Here is a 21843-nt window from a genome sequence, read left to right as displayed (position 1 = left end):
CATAAATAAAAACTTACATAGAATGACGGATACAGGTAGTTTCCTACTTTCATGGCAAAGTTTGGTTGGAAATATGTCGAATATTTATCTGACGAACCAAGTTTTGAGTGGCCGGTAAAACTTATTATTCTGTTAACTGCAAAAAACAAAACAACAGTATTGAATTCAATCAATGTAGAAAAATCTAAAACTTTTTACTTCCTTAACAACGGTAGTTTGATTTTTTTAATGGTCAAGATCTACTTGGACTATTATACATTACTTAAAAACAACTAAAATCAACACTTTTTTCTTCTAGAGGCTAACCTGAGCTAAAGTCAAATTGGCAATCAACTATTTCATTATCTACATATAACCTCCTTCATAAAAAATATTACCTCCAAAAAAGAATGGATAATACTTGAATTGTATACGAAAACTATTGTGGGAATGGATTATACCTTTGCATTTTCCTGTGGTACCATCACCTGTGTAGCCAGATTTACAAGTACAATTGAAACTTCCGGGTGTATTTTTACAGGTTGCACGCGATGAAACATCACAGTTATTAGCGCCAGTGCTGCACTCGTCCACATCTTCATAATTAAAGATAAAATATTCTTTTGAAACATTGATTGTACAACAAAGATGGATTAACGGTTGCTTGGAACAACAATTTAATGTCAGAAGCTGTTATGTTTTGATCAAGAGAAAAAGCCGTCAATAATCAGATCAACAACAAAAATAACATTCACATTTTTTATCTAAATTCAAATAAACCCTGTGATATTATATCAACGACATAATTACTTTTAAAAAAGATTGCTGTATTATTTTCATTTTCTTGTAGCACTCTCATTCATGGGAAGTCTTTTTTAAACATAGATTTATGACTCATTTGAACCCAAAATACTTTTTTTTTTGTTTCACGGAGAATACTTTATGATCAAATAAAAGATTAAACATTTTATCATCAAGATGTTTGCAAAACGTTTCATGTCCATGAGTTCAGTAGAGCACTAGTGTGTCTGATGAATTAAATACTCTCAAACAGGACATGCATACATATATGTATGTAACCTTAATTTAAATATAAAGTAGTGATTGGAATTTGTTTTCAAACATAAATTATTAATGAAATATATCATGAAAGGCAAATTACATCATATGTACTTTTTCAATAATAAAATGGTAAAAGCCTACAGGTATATACATATACTATAATACTGGTAAAAGTGATATGATCTAGACTTACCGGTACACACTCTAGATGTACTATTATATGTGAATCCACTAGCACAAACGCAGTCATAGCTTCCAACCGTGTCTTTGCAACCAGTTACACCTTGTTTCCAAGTTTTTGTGTTTACGTCTTTGCAGTCATTATTTACCCTATTGCATTCGTTTTCATCTGTAATGTGATGGCATAGGTGTTCATTATCTATGAAAGTTAAATTATGAAACCCTATCGTGGCCCCTCATTAACAATTGGGACATCACTATAATAATCATAATGGTTGTCAAAGTATCGAACACATTACCTTTAAACATTTGATTAAAAAAAATTGTCAGTAATATGCTTTCGTGCTCTTTTTAATGATGTTTACAACCATTTGAGTACTGTAACGTTAAGTTGGTCATCTACGCCAAAAGGTATCTTATCAATGGAAATATATTCGATTTTTCTCTTGGAGACAGTTATTGCGTTATTTAGAAATATTCAATAAAATACGCCCAGGCTAATCAAATGTTAAATATCATCTATTTATACAAACATATATAGTGCTAAGCTGATGCTAAAATGTTTTCAATTTATTGACGCAGAAAGGACATCACGAAACCATTGGTATATTATGTATTGATTGCAAACGTGCGTGCTCCTCTATTAAGTAGATTTTTAATTGTTTTCTTTTTCCTATAGAAGGAGTTGTGTACTTACTGACACAATATTTCCCGGCAGCATCGTTGACAAAACCATCTTTACATTTACATTTGAAGGTTCCACCAGCTTGGAGACGACATGTGTGCGAAACACCGTCAGATAAACAAGGGTTTACAGGCGCATCGCACGGGTTAGAAGTTACTGGAGAGTAAAATATAACAACCATAATCTTGCTATCCAATAATTTTGAAAAAGAGAAGTGAACGATGTTTATAGTTCTTTATAAATTCAGTTTTATCCACATACCCACGCATTCTGGCAGACCAACGCAAGCTTTCTCGTTTTCCAAGTCAGCTCCACAGTCCTGGCCTCTGTTTGCTCCAGTGATATCAGTACAGGTTCGTATTCTTTTCTGCAGACCATCCCCACAAGACGAGTCACAGGGCCCATATGCTGACCACTGGGTGTAGTAAGGAACAGCTACATAGTTGCAAATTAATATTGAAATATTATGCCTCTTCTATATGATCGTATGTATATATAAATCAAGTATAACATTCCTTTCGTGGATGGGGGAGGGGGTTTAATTTAAAGTTCATCAGCATTTCTTTCTGATTCAGTACCACATGTATGATAATTCTATAAATTGTAATTAAAAAATTCTCAGTATTTCTTACAATATTGCTTACATGTGAACAGTTTAACATTTAGTAATGAATTGTCAAATTTTTCATTTCTCTTCCCTTGACAAAAAAGCATTACAAACAATATCCGATAGTAATTGGTATGTTTTAATATCTATTATGTCTATTTTGGTCAGTCAGTCTATTTGTTCTGGTCGTTCTGCGGGCATCATATATTGATTACTCTGACTGTTTCCCTATTTTTGCAAAAAGGCATTTTTCCTACCGTATTGACAAACATTTCCTGTATAGCTGGCATTGCATTGACATCGAGGGCCGCCATCAATGACAACACAGGCTCCGCCATTTTGACAGGTGAAGCCATCACAAAGATTTGGAGTGGTAGTGGTGGGACTGCTAGTGGTAGTGGTAGTTGGTATAGTGGGCTTGGTATTTGGCGACTGTGAAACGTTGCTTGCCGGTTCCGAGGAATCGGTACTGGGATTGGAGGTTGGCGGCTGTGTAACGTTGCTTGCCGGTTGCGAGGAATTGAAAACCGATGTTGTGATAGGTCCTTCAAGCAAAACAAATTCATTTGCTCTGTTATTCAGGCATTCAAAATTAAGATATTTTTTATTCAATTCTTAAACATTATCTTTAAGGTAAAAAAAAAACAAACAAGAAAATGAATTTAGAGGGTTTTGTGCCTAATCAATTACATTTTCATCTTCCAAGTATGGTTCCATCTATAACTTAAGGAAACTTATTGCATTTCATAGCTCTTTGAGACTGACTGACTAAAATCTACATGTATACCCTTCACTACTCGACTGGTCAAACCTACAACAACCTAAAAATAACGGACTGCACGAAATAATCGTGATGGTGTTAGATTTAAATTCCAATTAAAAACGATTTGACTGTTTTGTTTAGCTTACGGACTGGAGTACTTTGGCAATAATTAAGTTAATTTTACTTTAAGGTATATACACCGTTTTTGATGGTATTTTTGCGATGTTGAAAACCAGACCCAAATTTTGTCAGCATTACAAGATATATAAAATAGAAGTTTATAGAAAATCTTGCAATTTAATTTCTAATAAAAAAAAAAATAACGGGGTAGTAGCCATTATTTGAAAATGAATAACGGCGATTTACCTATGCATATTCATAAACAATTAAGGTTTGAGTTGAATTTGCGGGAATAGTATTTCATGCAAAACGATGTATTACGACAGGATTGTTTACAATTATTTAAATGCAGATGAACAGGTTTGTATGCTGTAAACAGAAAAAATACAAATATTGTCATCTGCATTATATGAGAATGGTAGCCTTTCGGTGTCGATGACAATCGCTGAGAGCTCTTTTGCAATTGACGATTATTTTCATATATTTAACAACAAATAAAATTATTAAATAGAAAGTCAACATTATCTCTTCTGGGACCCGTAAACTCAAAACATAAACAATTTTTAGATTTTTAAGTATCAACTTTCAGATAGCTATACAAGGCTTATCATATTCAGACAATGAGTATCGTGCCTTACACATTAACTCCTTTATGAGTAAATATCTTATTAAACAACGAAAACACACCCCTGGGTCACCCACCTGTTTAAGAAGCAAGAAGCCAGCAAGCCAATAGTTAAAGATGAAGTTTCTAACACGTGTCCTACGCTTAAAGTGGTTTCAATATATTGAGTTTTATTTTACAACATTCTCTGTTAACGCAGGGTGTTAAGGAAGCTTATCAAATCGAAGGTCATGTACATGTGAATAACAAATCTTAGATATTTAATTCCTTTTCAAATATTAGAATAGCAAAACACAGAGAAAAGTCAAACAAAAGATATATTTTTTTTTTTGGAAATTTGACTGTATTACGTAGATATACTCATTGATGACCTCATGACTGAAAGTAAAGTGTCGTGTAAATATTTGATCGGAAACTCTGTAAACAGATTCAAAATAAAGGAAATTTAAAACTCTTATAAATTATTTTGGTGTGATTTGTTGAGAATTGAACAAGAGAAAACTAGGACGTATGTTAACTGTATCAAAAATTCGCTAAAAGGTATGTAATATTGGCCAGGCTTTCCTCTGTCGTTGTTTATGATATATGACTAGAACAACACTACCCTGTATTTCATGATCTTCATAATTAACACGTATCAATAGTTCGAACATTGCTTAACTTAAAAAAGAGCTGATAGAATCTCATGATGTGTGTCACTTTGATGCAGCAAGCTATTTTCCAAGCAAAATGTGGGAAGGGTTGTGGAGAACTAGACTTCTTACTATTTATTAGAGGAAAATATATGATTCTAGCAGCAGATTTTATAAAACTGATATCTTTTTTCTTTACTTGATGTTTATTTTTTCTGGAAACTGTGGTGTAGTTCTATCTCATTTTATTTTAAGGAATAAATGCAAGCTATTTATAGCTATCACGTAATAATGCACCACGGTGGCAGTAATGAACTACTCGATTTTATTGCAGTGTCATCTATTTAAATAATAAGCTTTTAGTCAGTAGCGTAATATTACGATTTTAATTATAACAGTCAAAACTAAATAAAGTTATAAATAAAGCACTGCATAGAATCAACAACACTAGGTACATGTATCTTTAATCTTAAGATACTAAGCCAGTAAACTGAATATATAAGGCACTAAAAATGGCTAACGACTCAAACAAATTTTTGGGACAAGTCCCTTCGTCAGGACAAAAGCAATAAATTACATGGGTAAGAACAAAGGCAACAAAATCTAGCACTACAACTAACACTACTTAAAAAACTATAAAAGAGTGTTGGTGCACATGCTCATCTATCTAATTTTGTTTTGTAAATTAGTTTTTGTCTCAAATATTGAAACTATTTAAGTCCCTCTAAGATTGCGTGAGCATGGCTTAAAGCGTGAGTGTAATGCAAATCGCAGTTTATCCTTAATAATTTTCATACCAAAAATCTATTTTACTTTTGTCTCAATTTCAGTTTTTTCATCAATAAAATATAGTTTTTAAACTGGTAAATGGAGAGCAGTACAAATGACGAGACAAAATCTGAACTGAGCTGCAAATATTGAGCAATTTGTAAATGATTACTGCAAATTTATAACATAAAGCGGCGTATTCTATTTAGCGTTTTTTTTTTCTGGCCAAAAAATACTTCCGATAAATCAAGTACACCATCAATTGTCAAATATGTAGGCAGATATACTGGCACATTAAAAATAGCACTTAATAAAATTTAAGGTAAGTTGTTGAAGAATCCTTTTGCGCCAAAAATCATAGAAACTTTAAGAAATGAACGATTGACACTGACAGAATCAATGCTAAGCTGCATGTGAACAGTTAGTTATTCCATAGTTACCAGTAACAATAGTTGGGCGTGTTGTGGAGGTAGTTGGAGGCTGGGTGGTTGGTGCCTGCGTCGTCGTCGTTGGACAATCCTGTGTATTACATGGTTTACTCTGTGAACGCTCCCCGACACAGTCAGCCCCGAATCCTTCCTTGGAAGGGTTGTCACACGCTCGCGTTCGAGTTGATGTTCCAGAGCCGCATGGTTTGGTACAATTACCCCATACCGTCCATGAAGAAAGCCCACCGTTTCGATCTTGAAAAGATGAGGAAAGGCAATTATTTCAACCTAAGTATTTTTTGGAATAATTTTTTCCACACTTGGTTAAGCTATGTACTATGAATCTCTTTGATAAACATGAATGTAAATTTACATAACTTATTAGGTAAATGAAACTTCAATAAATCTTTACCAACCTTTGCAGACATTGTTAGGTCCCAGTATAAAGCCATTGATACATGAGCAGTTATAACTTCCGACTGTATTCTCACAACGACTGTTGGTTTTATAACAAGGAGATGCAAGACACTCGTTTGTGTCTGAAGAAAATAAATGTTACAATTCTTTATACAATTAACATGTCATGGAATATGAAAAATAACCCACACAAAAACAAACCACATCTCCTTTGTAACAAATATATTTTTTCTATTCCATTATAATTTTTCTATACATGTATTTTATCAATTCCAATCACAGTTTATCAATCTAAACTGTAACAATTGGTCGATAGAAATTATTTAGGCTGGTTATTTGTTTTAATATATGGCAATATTGTCTATAGACTATCAATGATATGTACTTAGAGTTAATGTAAAAATCACTTAGAAATAGTAGAAATAGTAAACTGTCATCAACGCGTACTATAACAAATGCAAGTTTTTTTTTTTATGAAGCAATAACCATTTGCAGAACTTTTACGTATTTATGAAAAAAACAAACAAAAATAAATAATCACTACAAATAAAATCCTTAAGGTTACATTAAACTTCCATCTAATTGCCTTTTAATTAAGAATAATGATATAATAAAAACTTTTCATAAAACATTCTCTGTTTTACTCACAAACAGCGTTATATTTTACGTTTTATAATTTCGTGTACATGTACTACTCTACAATGTACGTTTATTTAATTATAAGATATTCAAAACATATAAATATGAATATAGATGTATTACCACTTACCATTACAGGATGTTCCGTTTGTGTCAAGCACGAATCCAGGAGGACACTGGCAGGTTTGTGTTCCATCCACTTTTGCACATAGCTCATTTTGACATGTCTTCTTCTTTGCAGAGTCGCACTCAGCCTCCGCTTTAAAAGCAAGCTATGGCGTCAAAATTCCATAAAATTATACTTTTTCTGTCAACGTTATTGCGATTTTTGGTCATAAACAAACATTCCAAAACATATACCTTTGTTTAAACTCTTTTATGTCGCAAGTTCTCTGTAATGAAAAATATTCGAGTAAAAAAAGGGCAGTGTCTTACCAACACAGGTCTTTTGGTCAGCTTCAAGTCTATAGCCCTGTTGACATTGGCACTCAAAACCACCAGGGAGATTCTTACATAACTGTCCACATCCGTGGCTACCGGTACACTCATCCACATCTAGAAATTGAAGGCAGTTATAATTTTAACACAACAAATTTGCAGGTTCTTAGAGTAGCGTTTTTGCTGCACAAACTGTATATGTTTGAGAGTGGAACAAAGTTTAATCAGTTATGCGTCTTTTCAATATAGAATAAATTCTCTAGGAAACAATCTCTCTCTCTCTCTCTCTCTCTCTCTCTCTCTCTCTCTCTCTCTGTGTATAAGTGTTGGCATATTAAGGCCCTTACCGTTGCAAGTTCGACCATCTGCAGCTATTTGGTAACCGCTTCGACAGCTACATACAAAACTACCAGGTGTGTTAGTACATATCCTTCTGTCACTCCTACTGTCGCAGTTATGTGTATTTAGAGTACATTCATCCACATCTAAAAACCATTTTTATTGGTAAACGTTTATAATTTGATATATGTAGCACATTACAAAACTTGTTCAGGAATTTTGAGTTAAAAATTCAACTTCTCTTGTTGCTAGTGAAGTAATTAGTTCGTAGACGTCTATCTTTAATGTTTTACTGTATGTGACATGTTTAAATGAAAAAAAAACGATCGACTCTATATATCACATTTCTGGTGTAACCTTAGAAACAATGATACCTACCTACACATGTTCGTCCATCTCCAGAATACCCTGTTTTGCAAGAACACGAGTATCCTCCTGCGTTATTGTTGCAGACACCCAATTTGGAGTTGCAATCATTTGCTCCGTCACATTCATTGATATCTGTATTAATTGTTATTGTAAATCTTATTGTAACCTCAATCTTATATAAAATGGCTTCCTTACACAATATCATAATTTTAAGAATATGATTTTTCGACAGAAATGAAAGTATGTCAAAACTCAGAAGTGCAAACAAATCAACTAATTCTATATATAAGTTGATATTAACGAGCAAAATGAAACAACCATAAAATATTTTAAATACATGAACTTTTCATACGTAGCTCTGCGTCTAATAGAGTTTAAAAAAGTATAAAATGGCAATGACAGTTCTGTCTTCTTAAACAGGTTATTACATCTATACCGGCTTTAAACAACAGATCCAGTCTTATACCGAGGTTTGAGTTTCTTGTACCCCCAGTAGAGTTTCACCACCCGTTTACTCTTAAAAACGAACTATTCTATAAATTACCTCTGAAGAAAAAGTCATTGTGTGTAACAAGGAAATATTAAATACAATCTTTATTAAGATATCTACGATCTACATTTAGCTTAGTTACCCGGTATTTATAAATACCTCAGGATTCAAACGATGTTCGTTCAAAAGTATGAAAAATTTCAAAGATTACTTAGTTTAAACGCCCTCTTTAGCTTATAAAGTTTCAATACTTGGCTTGAAAATTCGGTGACTATTGGAATTTTGTATTGTTGCAGACCCGATGATAACGTTAAAAAATTGAGCGAGGTATTTCCAGAGACTTCCGATTGGAGAAAATGTAAATATTTTACATTATAAACCTCTGGAAGAAATGTGTTTTTGTTTCTGTGATTTTTTTCGGGTGAAAAATGATTATGTGTCAATGAAAATATCTTGGAAATTTTCCCTTTCATTGATTTCATTTGCACTTCTTTCACAGGTATGTATATTTTCATTAAATTCCGGAAAATTTGCTGCATAAATATCTTGGGACAAACTATAGTAAACTAACCCTGGCAAAGGGATCCATTTTTCTGGTAACCCGATGAACACTGACACGTGTACCCCGGGTCAAGATTAATACACTGAGAATTGGCTGGACATTCTGCAGTTTTCAATATACACTCGTTGGCATCTGCAAACAGAAAACCATACAGACACAAATTTTAAAAACAATCAAAACCCTGATTAATAAAAAAAACAACAACAATATTTAGTTGAATAAATACTCTTAAAAGAATATATTGAGTATGAAAGACAGGTGTTGAAAAATTTTAAGAAGAAAAATCGTTAAAGAAAAACAATTTTTAATAATTAAAATGAGAAAAATTTATAAGTTTAATGTTTCATACCAACGCAGGCCGATTCCTGGGATTTGACGTAAGAGCTGTTTACGCAGTTACATACATAGGAACCATTGGTGTCGGCACAAACAACGTTATTTACAAGTTTACATTTGTTTGTGTCTGGTGAAGCGCACTCATTTTTATCTGAAAAAAATTCACAAACAATAAAGCACTATTTACATTAAAAAAGTAAATATTGAATATAATATTAAGACAGTAGATACAGGGGAGAAGACGACATTATGTTCCGCAGAATTTCACCCATATAAATTTCAAATTTTACAAATAATTCGGATTTGTCATGCTAAAAAAGGCAAAGGTTTCTCAAAGCCAATCAAATATTCTATTCACAGGATTACTAACCAACACAAGTTTTGTTGGTATTATCCAGTTCCATTCCAGTTGGACAGGAACACGTGTCGACCATGTTGACTCGTCCACACGTATGACTACATCCATGATTTTCGGCACACTTGAATTTGGCTGATATGGAAAAATAAGATCTTCGATTTTGACAATTCTAAATTATTTAATAGCAATTGGGCATTTTCATTCACTGGAATAAGAAATCTCAAGCTAAGTGCAATGTAAGTAACCTAGATATTCCTATTTTTAAAGACAAAACAGATATTTAATCTTTTTACAAAGGCTGGAATAGTTAACCGCATTTTTTTGGATTTCATTAGGTTTACTACAAAACTGGAAATATTTAAGAATAGATTGGAAAACATAAAACAATTTTATGTTTTGATGAAAAATGTTAAACTGATCATTTTTGCATACACATAAAGAATAATGCATACTTGGAATACGCAGTCCAGTTTCAAAATGTCATGCATGTCATGATCATATACTTGTTTCAAAAAATATTGTCGGAAACTAAAAAAATATTTCCTGAAATATACTTGTAAAATACAAGCAAGAATATAGTGCTACATGTTAATGTATATATTTCTGAAAAAAAATCATTGAAACTAGTTAATTTTGTACAATATATATTAGATAGTAAGACTTAATGCAAATTTATATCTGATTTTATATTTCATCCTTGATAAAAATCACAATTAGAAAATCATGAAATACATTTAAAATTTGGAAGGTAAAAACCAAAAGGATAACTTACATTCACACGTTTTTCCGTCTCCTTTCAAAATATAATCAGAGGGACAAGAGCAGGTGTAACTTCCCTGAGTGTTGGTACAGTACGCATTGCTGAAGCAACCATTGGCAGCCGAATCAGTACATTCATTATTATCTACAAGAGCAAAACATTCGTTTTCATAAGATACTCTGATAAACATCTCATGCTTAGATTTGTCTTTTTTACTTTATCTCAATTTTCAGTACAAAAAAGTTGGTATAATTCTTATCAAAAGTAATGATTATTTTTCCGAATACTACGTTTTACTTTTACAGGATGGAAAAAAATTGTAGAAACTGATTTTTAGAGTTCCTTTGATTCACAAAATCACTATTAACCATTTGTTACTTAAAATATTACCGATACTTACCATTACACGTAAGCCCGTCAGCAGCTAGCGTGTAGCCTTCGAAACAAGAACAAGTATAACTTCCTATAGCGTTGGAGCATTTTTGGGTGCAGTTGTTTTTTGTAGCACACTCATTCAAATCTGTAAAATTAATAATATAATGTTATTTTTCTAGAAAAAAATCTTTTAAATAGAACATTTGGCATTGGTTAAACGATTTACTTGTTCACGGGAAATATATATTTTTTAGATATTGTAATATATATTTAGTGGTCAAAACTAAATTTAAAACAAAGCTCTCAGTATTGAGATGTCGATCAAAATGGAAATAATATCAATAGTGATTGAGCACGCACTTTACACTATTGTCACAACAGTATTTAAACATCAACCACTTTAGAAATATTTTGTTTTTCAAAAGTGGTCGTTATCCCATCAGTATCTGAAACATGTTTTTTTTTTTAAATCTATTAACTATCTATAAAGAAAGAGAATTTTCAAATATGTAAGGGTTAAAATTTGAACATTTTTTTTTTATATATTTTATTACGGAGTTTGCCTTTTAATTTTACATATGATGATTTTAACCATAAAATATCTATTAGTAAACTAAAGGAAAATTCAATATATGCAAAGGTTTAAATTTGAATATTTTTTAAATACTTTTATACGGAGTTTGCCTTTCAATTTTATATATGATGATTTTAACCATAACATATCTATCAGTAAACAAAAAAAATAAATATGCAAGGGGCGTCAAAATTTGAATATTTTTTTTTATATTTTTATACGAAACTTTTCGTCAAAGGGATATTAATATGAACTAAAAATGATCATCACCATCCAGCCGTTTTATAGGAAAGAAAAATAATAGCTTCCAAGCCGCCACTTACCCGCACAAACATAGCCATTTCCAGTGAATCCTTTGTTACAGGAACATCCATATCCACCGGGGGTATTGCTACAGGTTCCATACTGCTTGTCACAATTATGGGTGGCGGACGACGCACATTCGTTAATATCTGCCAAACACAAGTTCTGTTGTAAATCTTTCCTGGCCTTACTGATATGTAAATAGTTTTTTAATTGGGAGAAGAGGTTTTAGGTTGTTGCAATGTTTATAACTATGCTTTAAAAAAAGCTAAATGTGATGTGAAATGAGGAGTTACTAATTTGGAAACAATTTGACGTAGTTTTGAGTCTAACATATTTTGATATAAGAAATGAAACAAAATGAATACTTTTCTGCCAGGTTTTAAAACTTTTTATGATTGTTAGTAAAAAAAAAAAGCATACAGCACAATCTCAGATCTTTTTAAACCATAAATAAATGCACTAATCTTATTAGAAATAATGTATATTTGAAATGCCACGACCTTATTGATTAATCAAATGATAGTCAGAAAGGTTATATATTCAATGAACCCATCAACCGATTTCCTATAATTCAAACTTTTAGTTGTCTTTGTGTGAAGTTTATAAGTTGTATACCTTTTACAAAAATAAGCATATGGTATCATATCTACTTATTTGTCTGCTTTGAGTTCATAAATTAACTCGTTTGAAATGATGATTATGAATGTACAAAAATTGAATCAGAATGATATTTATTTTACAAAAGAAATCGCTTAGTTTGTCTCTGCTTTTTATGGTGCAAAATTGACATGTGAATTGAAGTTATATTTTTAGAGAGCATCCATATCATCTTGTGTTTACATATCATTTTTAATTAAAGCAAACTTATGGTTGTTATTTGCATGGAAAATAGCCCCTAACTTACCTTATTATGATCTACTTTAAATGGAAGATCTCGTTATGGTGTGACATACCTGAGCAGCCATATTGACCAGATTTGGTATACCCACTGGGGCACACACAAGCGTAGCTTCCATCAGTATTACTACATGTAGCAGGACTCGTACAGTTGTTACCAGACGTACACTCATCAATATCTGCGATACATGGACAGAAAATACTAGTCAGTTCTATAATCAAATGCCCCCATGTTCTTCAAAAAAAGAAAAACAAATCCCTAAATGTATCTTCTACAGCTAGTTTGTCCATCATATTTTTTTTATTAAAATGGCAAATACGATAATCTTGCATTGCTTTTTATATCGGTATGATTTTTAGCTCTTGCTTTGATTACAGTAAAAGTAAAATGAAAATTGATTAAAATTCTGTTTCGAAAAAAAAAAATAATCATTGTAATTTAATATGACACCAAGTTGACAAAAACAGATATACTTTCTGTAAAAATAAATCTAGATGAATAACATATACATTTAAATGCTGTAATCTAGTAAATAACGAGACTTAAGCTGTCTCATTGGCAACAGTTATTGTTGAGGAACTAATATACCGGTATTTGATTTAATGAACTGGCTGCAACAAATACTCCGTACCTGCACAAGCAAAGTCTCCCTGGTTTTTGTAGCCAGCTTTACACTGACATCTATAGCCTCCCTCTTTGTTCACGCAGTCACTTTTTGAGTCGACACAGATATCGACGTTGGTAGCGCATTCGTCAATATCTGAAATTGATACAACTCTTGTCTTTCAAAATAAATTAATACTTCGTGAACAACATCAAAGTGTTGTTACATGTTTGTATCATGCTTTAATACATATAAAGTAAGTAGCTTATCGTTCAAATTAGCAATGATTTAATATATTATCACATTGTATTCTTGCGTTACTAAAATAGATTACAATGATCAATCAACAACCATAAAGTTTGCTTTTTTTTACAGAGGAAACAGTCATGCCATTCATTCAACTGAATATTAACTAAAGGGTAAGAAAGGTGACTTATTGGCAGAGATATTTAAATCAGTCACATTTTAGTTGACTCAATGACAGGTTGTGTACTGTAAATAAAACTAAATAACCAGAAGAGAAAAAGCTTCAATGGCAACATTAAACACAATCATAGTGTATGCTCTTAATTTAGAGAAATCAGTGTAATGAAACAATCTTACCGATGCAATATTTTGTTGCATTTAGGGCAAACCCCGAGGGACAGGTGCAATAGACGTCACCTTTCAGCACAGCACAGGACGTTCGAGGGTTACCGCCATCACAAGTCGCCTTTTGTTGAGCAGTACACTCGTTTTCAGCTGAAAAAAAAGCTTATGTATTAAACCTGACCTCTGACAATATCTTCACATGAGAAAACACGTTTTTTTAAGTTGACTTGAACCGCAACTTTGTATGTGAAATTTATTTAGCGAAAAATAAAATTTTTAGTTTTAATGGCAGAAGAAAATGGAATAAAATTCTTTTATTCAAAATTTAAAGGCTTCAATAAAAATTTATTATAACCCACTACACAACTGATTTTGTACAAATATTAACACGCGTTCATAGATTACAAGAGACAGAGCCTTTTCTTTCGTATACATATAATACTCAATCATAAAACTGTTTATTCCGTAGTTCTAGTTTGAAACAAAACATCAGATTAACACGTTGTAAATTTCATTAGATTCATTTTACTCTCATATAATAAAGAAAAAGTAATGAATGATTCCTTATAAAAACACTGAACCTTTTTTTTCTTCTAAAATCCCATAATTCACATTGCCCATTTAACATAGTTACAGCTCCCAACTATACTACTAGTATATAGTTAATAAACGTGAATTATAAGTTTTGGATGTGAATATACAATCTTAGCAAACAAGTTGTATGGTGTCATCGTTTATTTGAAGATATTAAAGCTAGATTATTATTCGTAATGTATACCTTACAACTGTTAGGTATAATTTTACGAACGTAAACTATAGTTTACAATGAAATAGCTATATGGTTATTGGTCTGTAGACTGTAGTTGACATTATATAAATTGTGAAACTATGTTTATCGTATATTTGAGATTTGAACGTTTATTCATGAATCGATGAAACTCTTATTATAAGGAGATTTTGTATTTAAATATGACAAAATCAAAAGTACTATATATTACAGGGTTATCTTCGCCCCGTGTTATTTGCGCCCCTCTACACTTTCGCCCCGTCTTGAATTCGTCCAGACTGCTTTTGTACTAATTTAAAGAAATAACTTGGAACATTGTAATTCGCCCAGTACCTAATTCGCCCGTTGACAACGAGGTCCAAAGGGCAAAAATTAAAACGGGGGCGAATATTTCCTAGAATACAGTATATAAATTCAGCCAAGAAAGAAAATTTGAGACTTACGCAAACAACTAATAAGGTCAGTTTCGTTCAGGCGATATCCAGTATTACAGCCACAAGTGTAAGTACCCACACCATCAATACACCTTTGTTGACAATTGTTGGATCCTGCACATTCATCCTTATCTACAAAGCATAATTGAAATGAAATACAAAATACAAAATAAACACACACAAATTACGTATGTTGAAATTTTTCAGGACACAGTGAATTTGAATTTTGCAAAGGTTTACCAGCAGTTTTGTTTGTTTAGTGTTTTCATAATTATTAGCAGACACAATGAACCTTTGAAAATTTGAATGTTGAGTTGTAAAGTTAGGAGCAAGATACAAAGTTCACAATTCTTTGGTATGTAAATAAGTCTTGTTTCCTCTTTTTTCATTGGTTCAATAAAAGTTCTTGTTCAAGTTGAATTTAAGGCTGCTAATTTTGTTAAATCAAATACTACAAATAATAACTTTTATCACATTTATTTTAGTTCTAAAACTAAAATTGTCACTTCAACATTCAAAATGTAAACAAAAGCGTTGTTTACATATCAAAGAATTTTGTGCTGTGTATCTTACTTTAAACTTATACTCATAGTTTGATTAATTATAAGAAATGCCTGACTGAAGCCTTGTAAACATTAAAAATGGGAAACATTTTCTTAACCAAAATCGTGACCATGCTTCTTTATGAACAACTAAAATGCAGCAAATTTTTTCCTTAAAAAGGGATCTCTTTTTAAAAGGATATCTTACATGTATCTGGTACAAAAAAAATATTTGCTTACGCCATATCCAAAAAATGGTTTATATTATCGAGATTTTGGAGTTTGTTACTCCAGTTTATTAAATATTACTCAGTGTATGTTTGGAAAGAAAAGATGAGGAGTAGGGAATGGACCTTCTTCGTGTACTTAATTTAAATGATGAACTGTTTAATTATTATTCTGTATTTTGGATTGTCCTTTTTCCGTTTCCAAACACGCTAAATGATGTACATTTATATGTTTTTGCAAACTTTTGCCCGATGCATGATCTCATACACGTATTCGGCTATAAAGTCGGTTATCGACACTTCTGTTTGATACATTCAAGTGATCGGCCGCACGGCCTAGAGAGCAGATTTGAAACCTGTATTCAAACTAAAAATTTATCTTTTGAATGTATTTTTTAAAAATTTAATTTGCAGAATTAGTTGTGCAAACATTTCCCCTTTTATTTTACATGTATTTGTTTTGTATAGTAGATTTTTTTTATTCTAACAATCAATTTAATATCATACTTCTGGTGTGGAATTTAATCTTGTGCACCGAGAGTAATTAAAACGAAAAAGTCGTCAAAGTGTGAAAAAAATACAAACCTTCGCACTGATTGGACTGTGTATTTAGCTGGTAACCATAGTTACATGTACACGTGTAACTGCCCACTGTGTTCTGACATCTTGAGTTTGCAGGGCAAGGATTTTTATCACATTCATTGATATCTGAAAAGGGAGGTAAGAAACACTGATCAAAAAGCACGCTTTACAGTAGATGAGTTTTTATTAAATGTTGCACGTTAATTCTAAGAAATGAAAATTAATCTGTAAGGTTTTTTTTAACTTAATATAGTTTGATTGTTGTACACTCAAAAAGAAGTATTTTTGTGCGTTTTATATCTTTTTTCAAAAAGAAGATGATTACAAAACAGTTCAAACAAAGAAGTTTTGAACTAGTTCACTTAATTGCTTAAAAGTTTTTTTGGTAAATTAAATGATAGCGTGAAAACCTTTTCCGTACCAGTGCACTGAGTTGCGGACTCCCTAGTGTAACCCTTTTTGCATTCACAAGTGAATGAACCGACGGTATTGGTACAGGTTGTGGTCGCTTTATCACAGTTGTCTGTTTTAAGCTGACATTCATCGTTATCTGCAAAAAAATATCCAATGTTCAACCGTGGGCAAAGTTAAGAAAACATACTCTAACATGTAAAAGTTTTCATTATCGTTGCACCCTCCAAAAAAGAGGCTTGAAAGATACCATATTTAAGTAACTCAGAATGGACATCAAAACGAAAGGATAATAATATTGAGTACATACGAGGTAAGAATAAACATCAGAAAGAGAATAAAAGTGAGGTAGACTCACCAACACAGCTGCTTAAATCACTTCCCAGTACATAGCCAGCGTTACAAGAACACGTGTATCCGTTAGCAATGTTTGTACATTTCTGTTGACAAGGCGGAGGTTTATTGACAACACACTCATCTTTGTCTACGAATTAAATTGGAGATTTACAGATAATGAAATTGTTTAAGCTTTTTCTTTTAAATCGTCGATATTTCTTCCAAATGATATCGCATAAAAAATAATTTCTCAATTTTCCTTACATTTGGTGTGTAAAAGTGAATTACAACTGCTGTCTACTTCATTAAAGTCACAGATAAAAGAAGGTTTATTGATAAAGTTTTTTTTTCTATTTTCAATTATTATTTAGATATAGATACCCGAGCAAGTGATTCCATCTCCATCAAGATGAGATGGACACGATCCACAGGTAAATCCTGCAGGAGTCGTACTGAGGTCCCTAGCAAGAACATCAGTACAGTCCACCCCGGGCCAGCACGGTCTAGAAGCGCACCCATCCTCATCATTCTCACAGTAGGTACCGTCATATCCTTTCACACAGGTACAAGGGACAATAAAGAACTGCTCACTGCTCTCCACGCCAAACCCACATGTAGCACCATTCTGAAGAATTTATTTTTACTCGAGCATAATATATCTCTCTACTACGCATATTTTAACATAAGTCACAACCAATTTCAGAAGCTTTAAAAATTAAGTACTTCGGGTGTTGTTTGAAAATACTTTCAAAAGTATTAGTTTTATCTATATATTTAGTACATTACACTTCGCAAATATAATGAGTGATTTATGAAATGGGAAAAACTTGACTGTTGCATGATTTTTTATTAATGTATCGACTATGTGGATTGATATTGTCTACACATAAAACAATCAACTTACCTTGCATTTACAAAGTTTGATCTTTGGTGTCCACAGAGACTGGGCTTTTCCGTCGGACACAGTGATCTTGATACTCATTGAATTACTGTCCGGAACTCCAACCCAGGTTAGAGTTTTTGTGGCATTGTTGACGGTAACTCCAGAAGGAGCATCGCTATTTAGCAAGAAAAAAATTGTATCTCCTTCATTTTCATCCACAGCATTCAGCACAAGGGAGTAGTTTCCACCCACAGTGACTTCAATGGTCACATTCCCGTTCTTGATTTCTGGTGGATAATTTGCTGAAAAGGCAGATAAAAACCGTTTTCTTAATTACCGGTAGAGGGAAAATTGTACACTTTAGCTTTAGAAAAATTACTTTCATATTCCGTTCACTTAAAAAGATATTTGTGTTATTTTATTGTTCAGGGAATGAATGTAATTTGCAAGATATTTTTCAATTATGAGTTATATAAACCAATAAAAATATTAAGCCTTAAGGATATGCAAAGCTCTAGCTGGAAATTAAAACATTCTTTTTCACTTTTACAATGATCTCAACTAACCAAGAGCAGACTGTGTTTCAGCCAGCGCCGTTTTGGTATCGGAGGTGGAAGCGGCAAGGGCAGCATTTTCTGTGACCTTAAAGTCAAAGTAACATTCCTTGCGCTTTTCTGGATCAGAATCAGTGCTTTTACCACTGTTACACGTAGAAATGGCTGTAGATCGTTTGGATGGATCGGGAAACATGACGGTCAAATTAGCATTGAAAAACACAGGTGTATACGATGTGTCTATGTGACTGGTCCAGTTAGCATTACTTGCACTGCCTCCATACGTAAACAAAGTATTGTTCTCAGTGTTTTGCCCTGCAAAAACATCGTTTTGAATGTAAACTGCTTACTTTGGCTTTAATCATGTATCTTATTTCTACTTTTTTTTCAGGTGAATAGCTACAAATTCTAACATTATTGAAGAAGCATCGATATTCGTTTGAAAAAAAAAATAGAAACTGTTTTTTTTTCTCTCAAATTAAGCTAATTATAATTTTACAAACTTCATTAAATCAAAGGTTAAATTTCACAACAAATATATTATCAGGTGTGTACACTTGCTGCTTTGAAAACGAGCTTACACAGTTTTCCAAAAGTGTAGATAACACTCTCAACAGAGTTCGACGGTGTTATATCCCCGTTTGGTGCTTTAAAATCATTTGTTGAATTGCCATCGAAATTTCCAAGTAAACCTTTCATGAAAAAAAAAATGTATTTTAATGCTTAGTCATAAAACAAGCAATAACGCTTAGTTATAAAACAAGTTTTAGCTCAGTTGGGTTTGAATTTCATATTTAGAAGATCTGCAGCTAATTTGTTGACCACCCAATCTCCTTAATTCAAAGTGGTTGGCTAAGAATTTTCATTTGCTTTTCCAGTTGGAATAATTCCCAGAGTTGCAGAAAACAAGGCAATTGAACACCATTACCTTCAAACTGTGTACGGTAGCTTGCCGAAGCCGAGATCACAAGCTGGAACATTTTATTTGTCAGCTGTACACCAGCTGTTAATCCTCCAGAAAAGATCATCTTCCATGTAGATACACCTTTGCTATCGGTTTCTTTCGTCACTGTAACCTCCAAAAAGTCCGCTGCTCCTGATGATAAGTCCACATTTTGGAGCACTCCGTTTATGAGGATTTCTGTTGATAAAACGAATTGAGTTCGAGTTACATGTATAACCCAAATGCATCTGACTCTGCCATTCAATTATCTTAATATTTAAAAAAAAATATCTGCTATGGGGATAGATGAGCATATCTTACATTTTGACTAGCTGTAGTAACGTTTGCCATGTGTTACATAAAAAGTTTAAAATCAAAGATTTTAAACTTATCTATAATTATCTAGATTGTCATAGATAAGTTTGGAAGACATTGATTTTAATCTTTTAATGTAACACATATACTGAAAACAATAGTTTGAAGTGAAACGCAATGATCAACATTTTTGGAAAATATTACACATACTCAAGCAGTTCATATAAAGATAAGTCAATGAAATGAGAGTATGCAATTTTATAAGCAGATTCTTATTTTAATATAACGCCCCACTAACCTCATTTGTTAAAACATATACATGTAATTGGTTTTTATATATTCTTTAATAGTACATAAAGGCTATTGACAGATTTGAATCTGAAGTTTGAACATTGATTTATATAGTACCCAATCAAAAGAACTATAATTTACAAAGTGAACATACATCTTTTCTGTTTAATGTTTTAAACTATTAAGTATCTATTATGAATCTCGAACTGAAATAATGTTTCAGAGGATGTTTAAGAAGGAAAACCCAAAGTTCCAAGTTTATATATGTGTTTCGAATCACCAAAGATTTGTTTTTTATTTGCTCAATGACAATATGTTTCGTTCAAAATTAACAAAAAAAAATAATAAATCAGATTCAGAAAACATTTTTTGCAACACGTTTTATACAACACATAAATCAAAATAGATGAAATGACAAATCATAGAGAAAACACATAAATTTGATGTAGAAGAAGTGAAATTGGAAGGATCTTGATTTTTATTATTATTATTTTTTTGTGTGCACTAAAAATAAAAAGAAAAAATTCCATCACAAATATTTTGTGGAATTATTTCAAAAACTCTTTAAATAATAATATCAAAAAAATGACACACTGATTATTATTTATACTGTGAAATCATTTAGATTAGTGGGGGTTAATTTTTGTGGATTTTGGGTAATTTTTGCTTATTCGTGGGGATATAATTTCGTGGATTGGTCGTTTTTTTTCAATTTTAGTAAGAATAATTACTTTTTCAAAATCTGTTTTCGTTGAGGATGTAAATTCGTGGGGGAAGGCTAACCACGAATACCGCAAAAATTGAGCCACCATGAAATCTAATGATCCCCCAGTATTGTTTCAAAGTGTGTGGGCAATTTTAATATTATAGTTCTTAAAGTTTAAAACGGATACACATTTTTTTAATGCGCATTATAGTATAATTAAAATTCAAAATATTGTCTCAATACCTGTATCATTGCTATTAGCATCCAATCTGAATTCCACTTTAGCACTTGCAGGGTTTGACTGTTGGCCAGCAATTCCACTGATGAAAGTTGCACTCTTTACTCCAGCAGCGTTTCGCTGAGGTGAAAATCGGCCTTGAACTTCGACATTAGTTGCTTTCAACAATACAAACTCTCCATGGCCATTGAAGGTAAATGACAAACCATCAAGGGAGGTCAAATGGGGATCTCCCAAAGCGCCACCTGATAAACATAGACAAAAATTAATATATACCATAAATCATCATGAAGAATGCTTTTATAAACCATTCTTTTATTTTTCTTTTCTGAATATGTTTTGTACTATACAAAATTTAATAAGAACTAAGAAAGGAGACAGCTGAAATCATGGAACAAAAATTAAAAGTTTCATCTCTCTCCGAAAAAATACCTTACCTGCTCCACTGGCTATAAAGTTCTCAGAGGAGCACACAGGTAGAACATTTAGATATTCACTGCATTGGTCTGACTTTGAAGCATAACTATTTTCAGCATTGCAGCATGTGTCGAATGCTTGATCTGCTGATGTTTGAATAGCAGAACTTGGCTTGCGAATCCTTTAAAGATATTTTGAATGTAAGTACTTAAAATTTAATATTTGCTCTGGCTAACACTCTGACAGCAACGTTTAAATATAAGTAGGTATAG

At 32.3% G+C, this 21843-nt stretch overlaps 1 protein-coding gene across 1 annotated transcript in view; it reads right to left on the bottom strand.

The window, feature by feature from the left end:
- The window catches only part of LOC128157750 (serine-rich adhesin for platelets-like), a 56308-nt gene that overhangs the window by 21631 nt on the left and 12834 nt on the right, over positions 1–21843 (bottom strand). Inside the window, exons 13-44 of the mRNA XM_052820360.1 lie at positions 21592–21752; positions 21160–21399; positions 19590–19802; positions 19243–19353; positions 18674–18976; positions 18129–18409; positions 17606–17849; positions 17247–17372; positions 16899–17027; positions 16481–16603; positions 15136–15258; positions 13918–14055; positions 13342–13470; positions 12766–12888; positions 11830–11958; positions 10958–11077; positions 10570–10701; positions 9810–9929; positions 9453–9590; positions 9113–9235; positions 8061–8183; positions 7691–7828; positions 7341–7460; positions 7036–7164; positions 6266–6388; positions 5862–6104; positions 2771–3058; positions 2168–2341; positions 1919–2062; positions 1235–1390; positions 441–575; positions 18–136 (exon numbers count right to left, since the gene is read on the bottom strand). Of these exons, the coding sequence (XP_052676320.1) occupies positions 18–136; positions 441–575; positions 1235–1390; positions 1919–2062; positions 2168–2341; positions 2771–3058; positions 5862–6104; positions 6266–6388; positions 7036–7164; positions 7341–7460; positions 7691–7828; positions 8061–8183; positions 9113–9235; positions 9453–9590; positions 9810–9929; positions 10570–10701; positions 10958–11077; positions 11830–11958; positions 12766–12888; positions 13342–13470; positions 13918–14055; positions 15136–15258; positions 16481–16603; positions 16899–17027; positions 17247–17372; positions 17606–17849; positions 18129–18409; positions 18674–18976; positions 19243–19353; positions 19590–19802; positions 21160–21399; positions 21592–21752 (5098 nt within the window). The remainder of the gene's footprint in view (positions 1–17; positions 137–440; positions 576–1234; positions 1391–1918; positions 2063–2167; positions 2342–2770; positions 3059–5861; positions 6105–6265; positions 6389–7035; positions 7165–7340; positions 7461–7690; positions 7829–8060; positions 8184–9112; positions 9236–9452; positions 9591–9809; positions 9930–10569; positions 10702–10957; positions 11078–11829; positions 11959–12765; positions 12889–13341; positions 13471–13917; positions 14056–15135; positions 15259–16480; positions 16604–16898; positions 17028–17246; positions 17373–17605; positions 17850–18128; positions 18410–18673; positions 18977–19242; positions 19354–19589; positions 19803–21159; positions 21400–21591; positions 21753–21843) is intronic.

This window comes from Crassostrea angulata, chromosome 8 (genome assembly GCF_025612915.1).
Source record: "Crassostrea angulata isolate pt1a10 chromosome 8, ASM2561291v2, whole genome shotgun sequence".
NCBI lineage: Eukaryota > Metazoa > Mollusca > Bivalvia > Ostreida > Ostreidae > Magallana > Magallana angulata.
The sequence above is the reverse complement of the archived record's forward strand: the minus strand, read 5'-3'. Positions and strand labels throughout refer to the sequence as shown.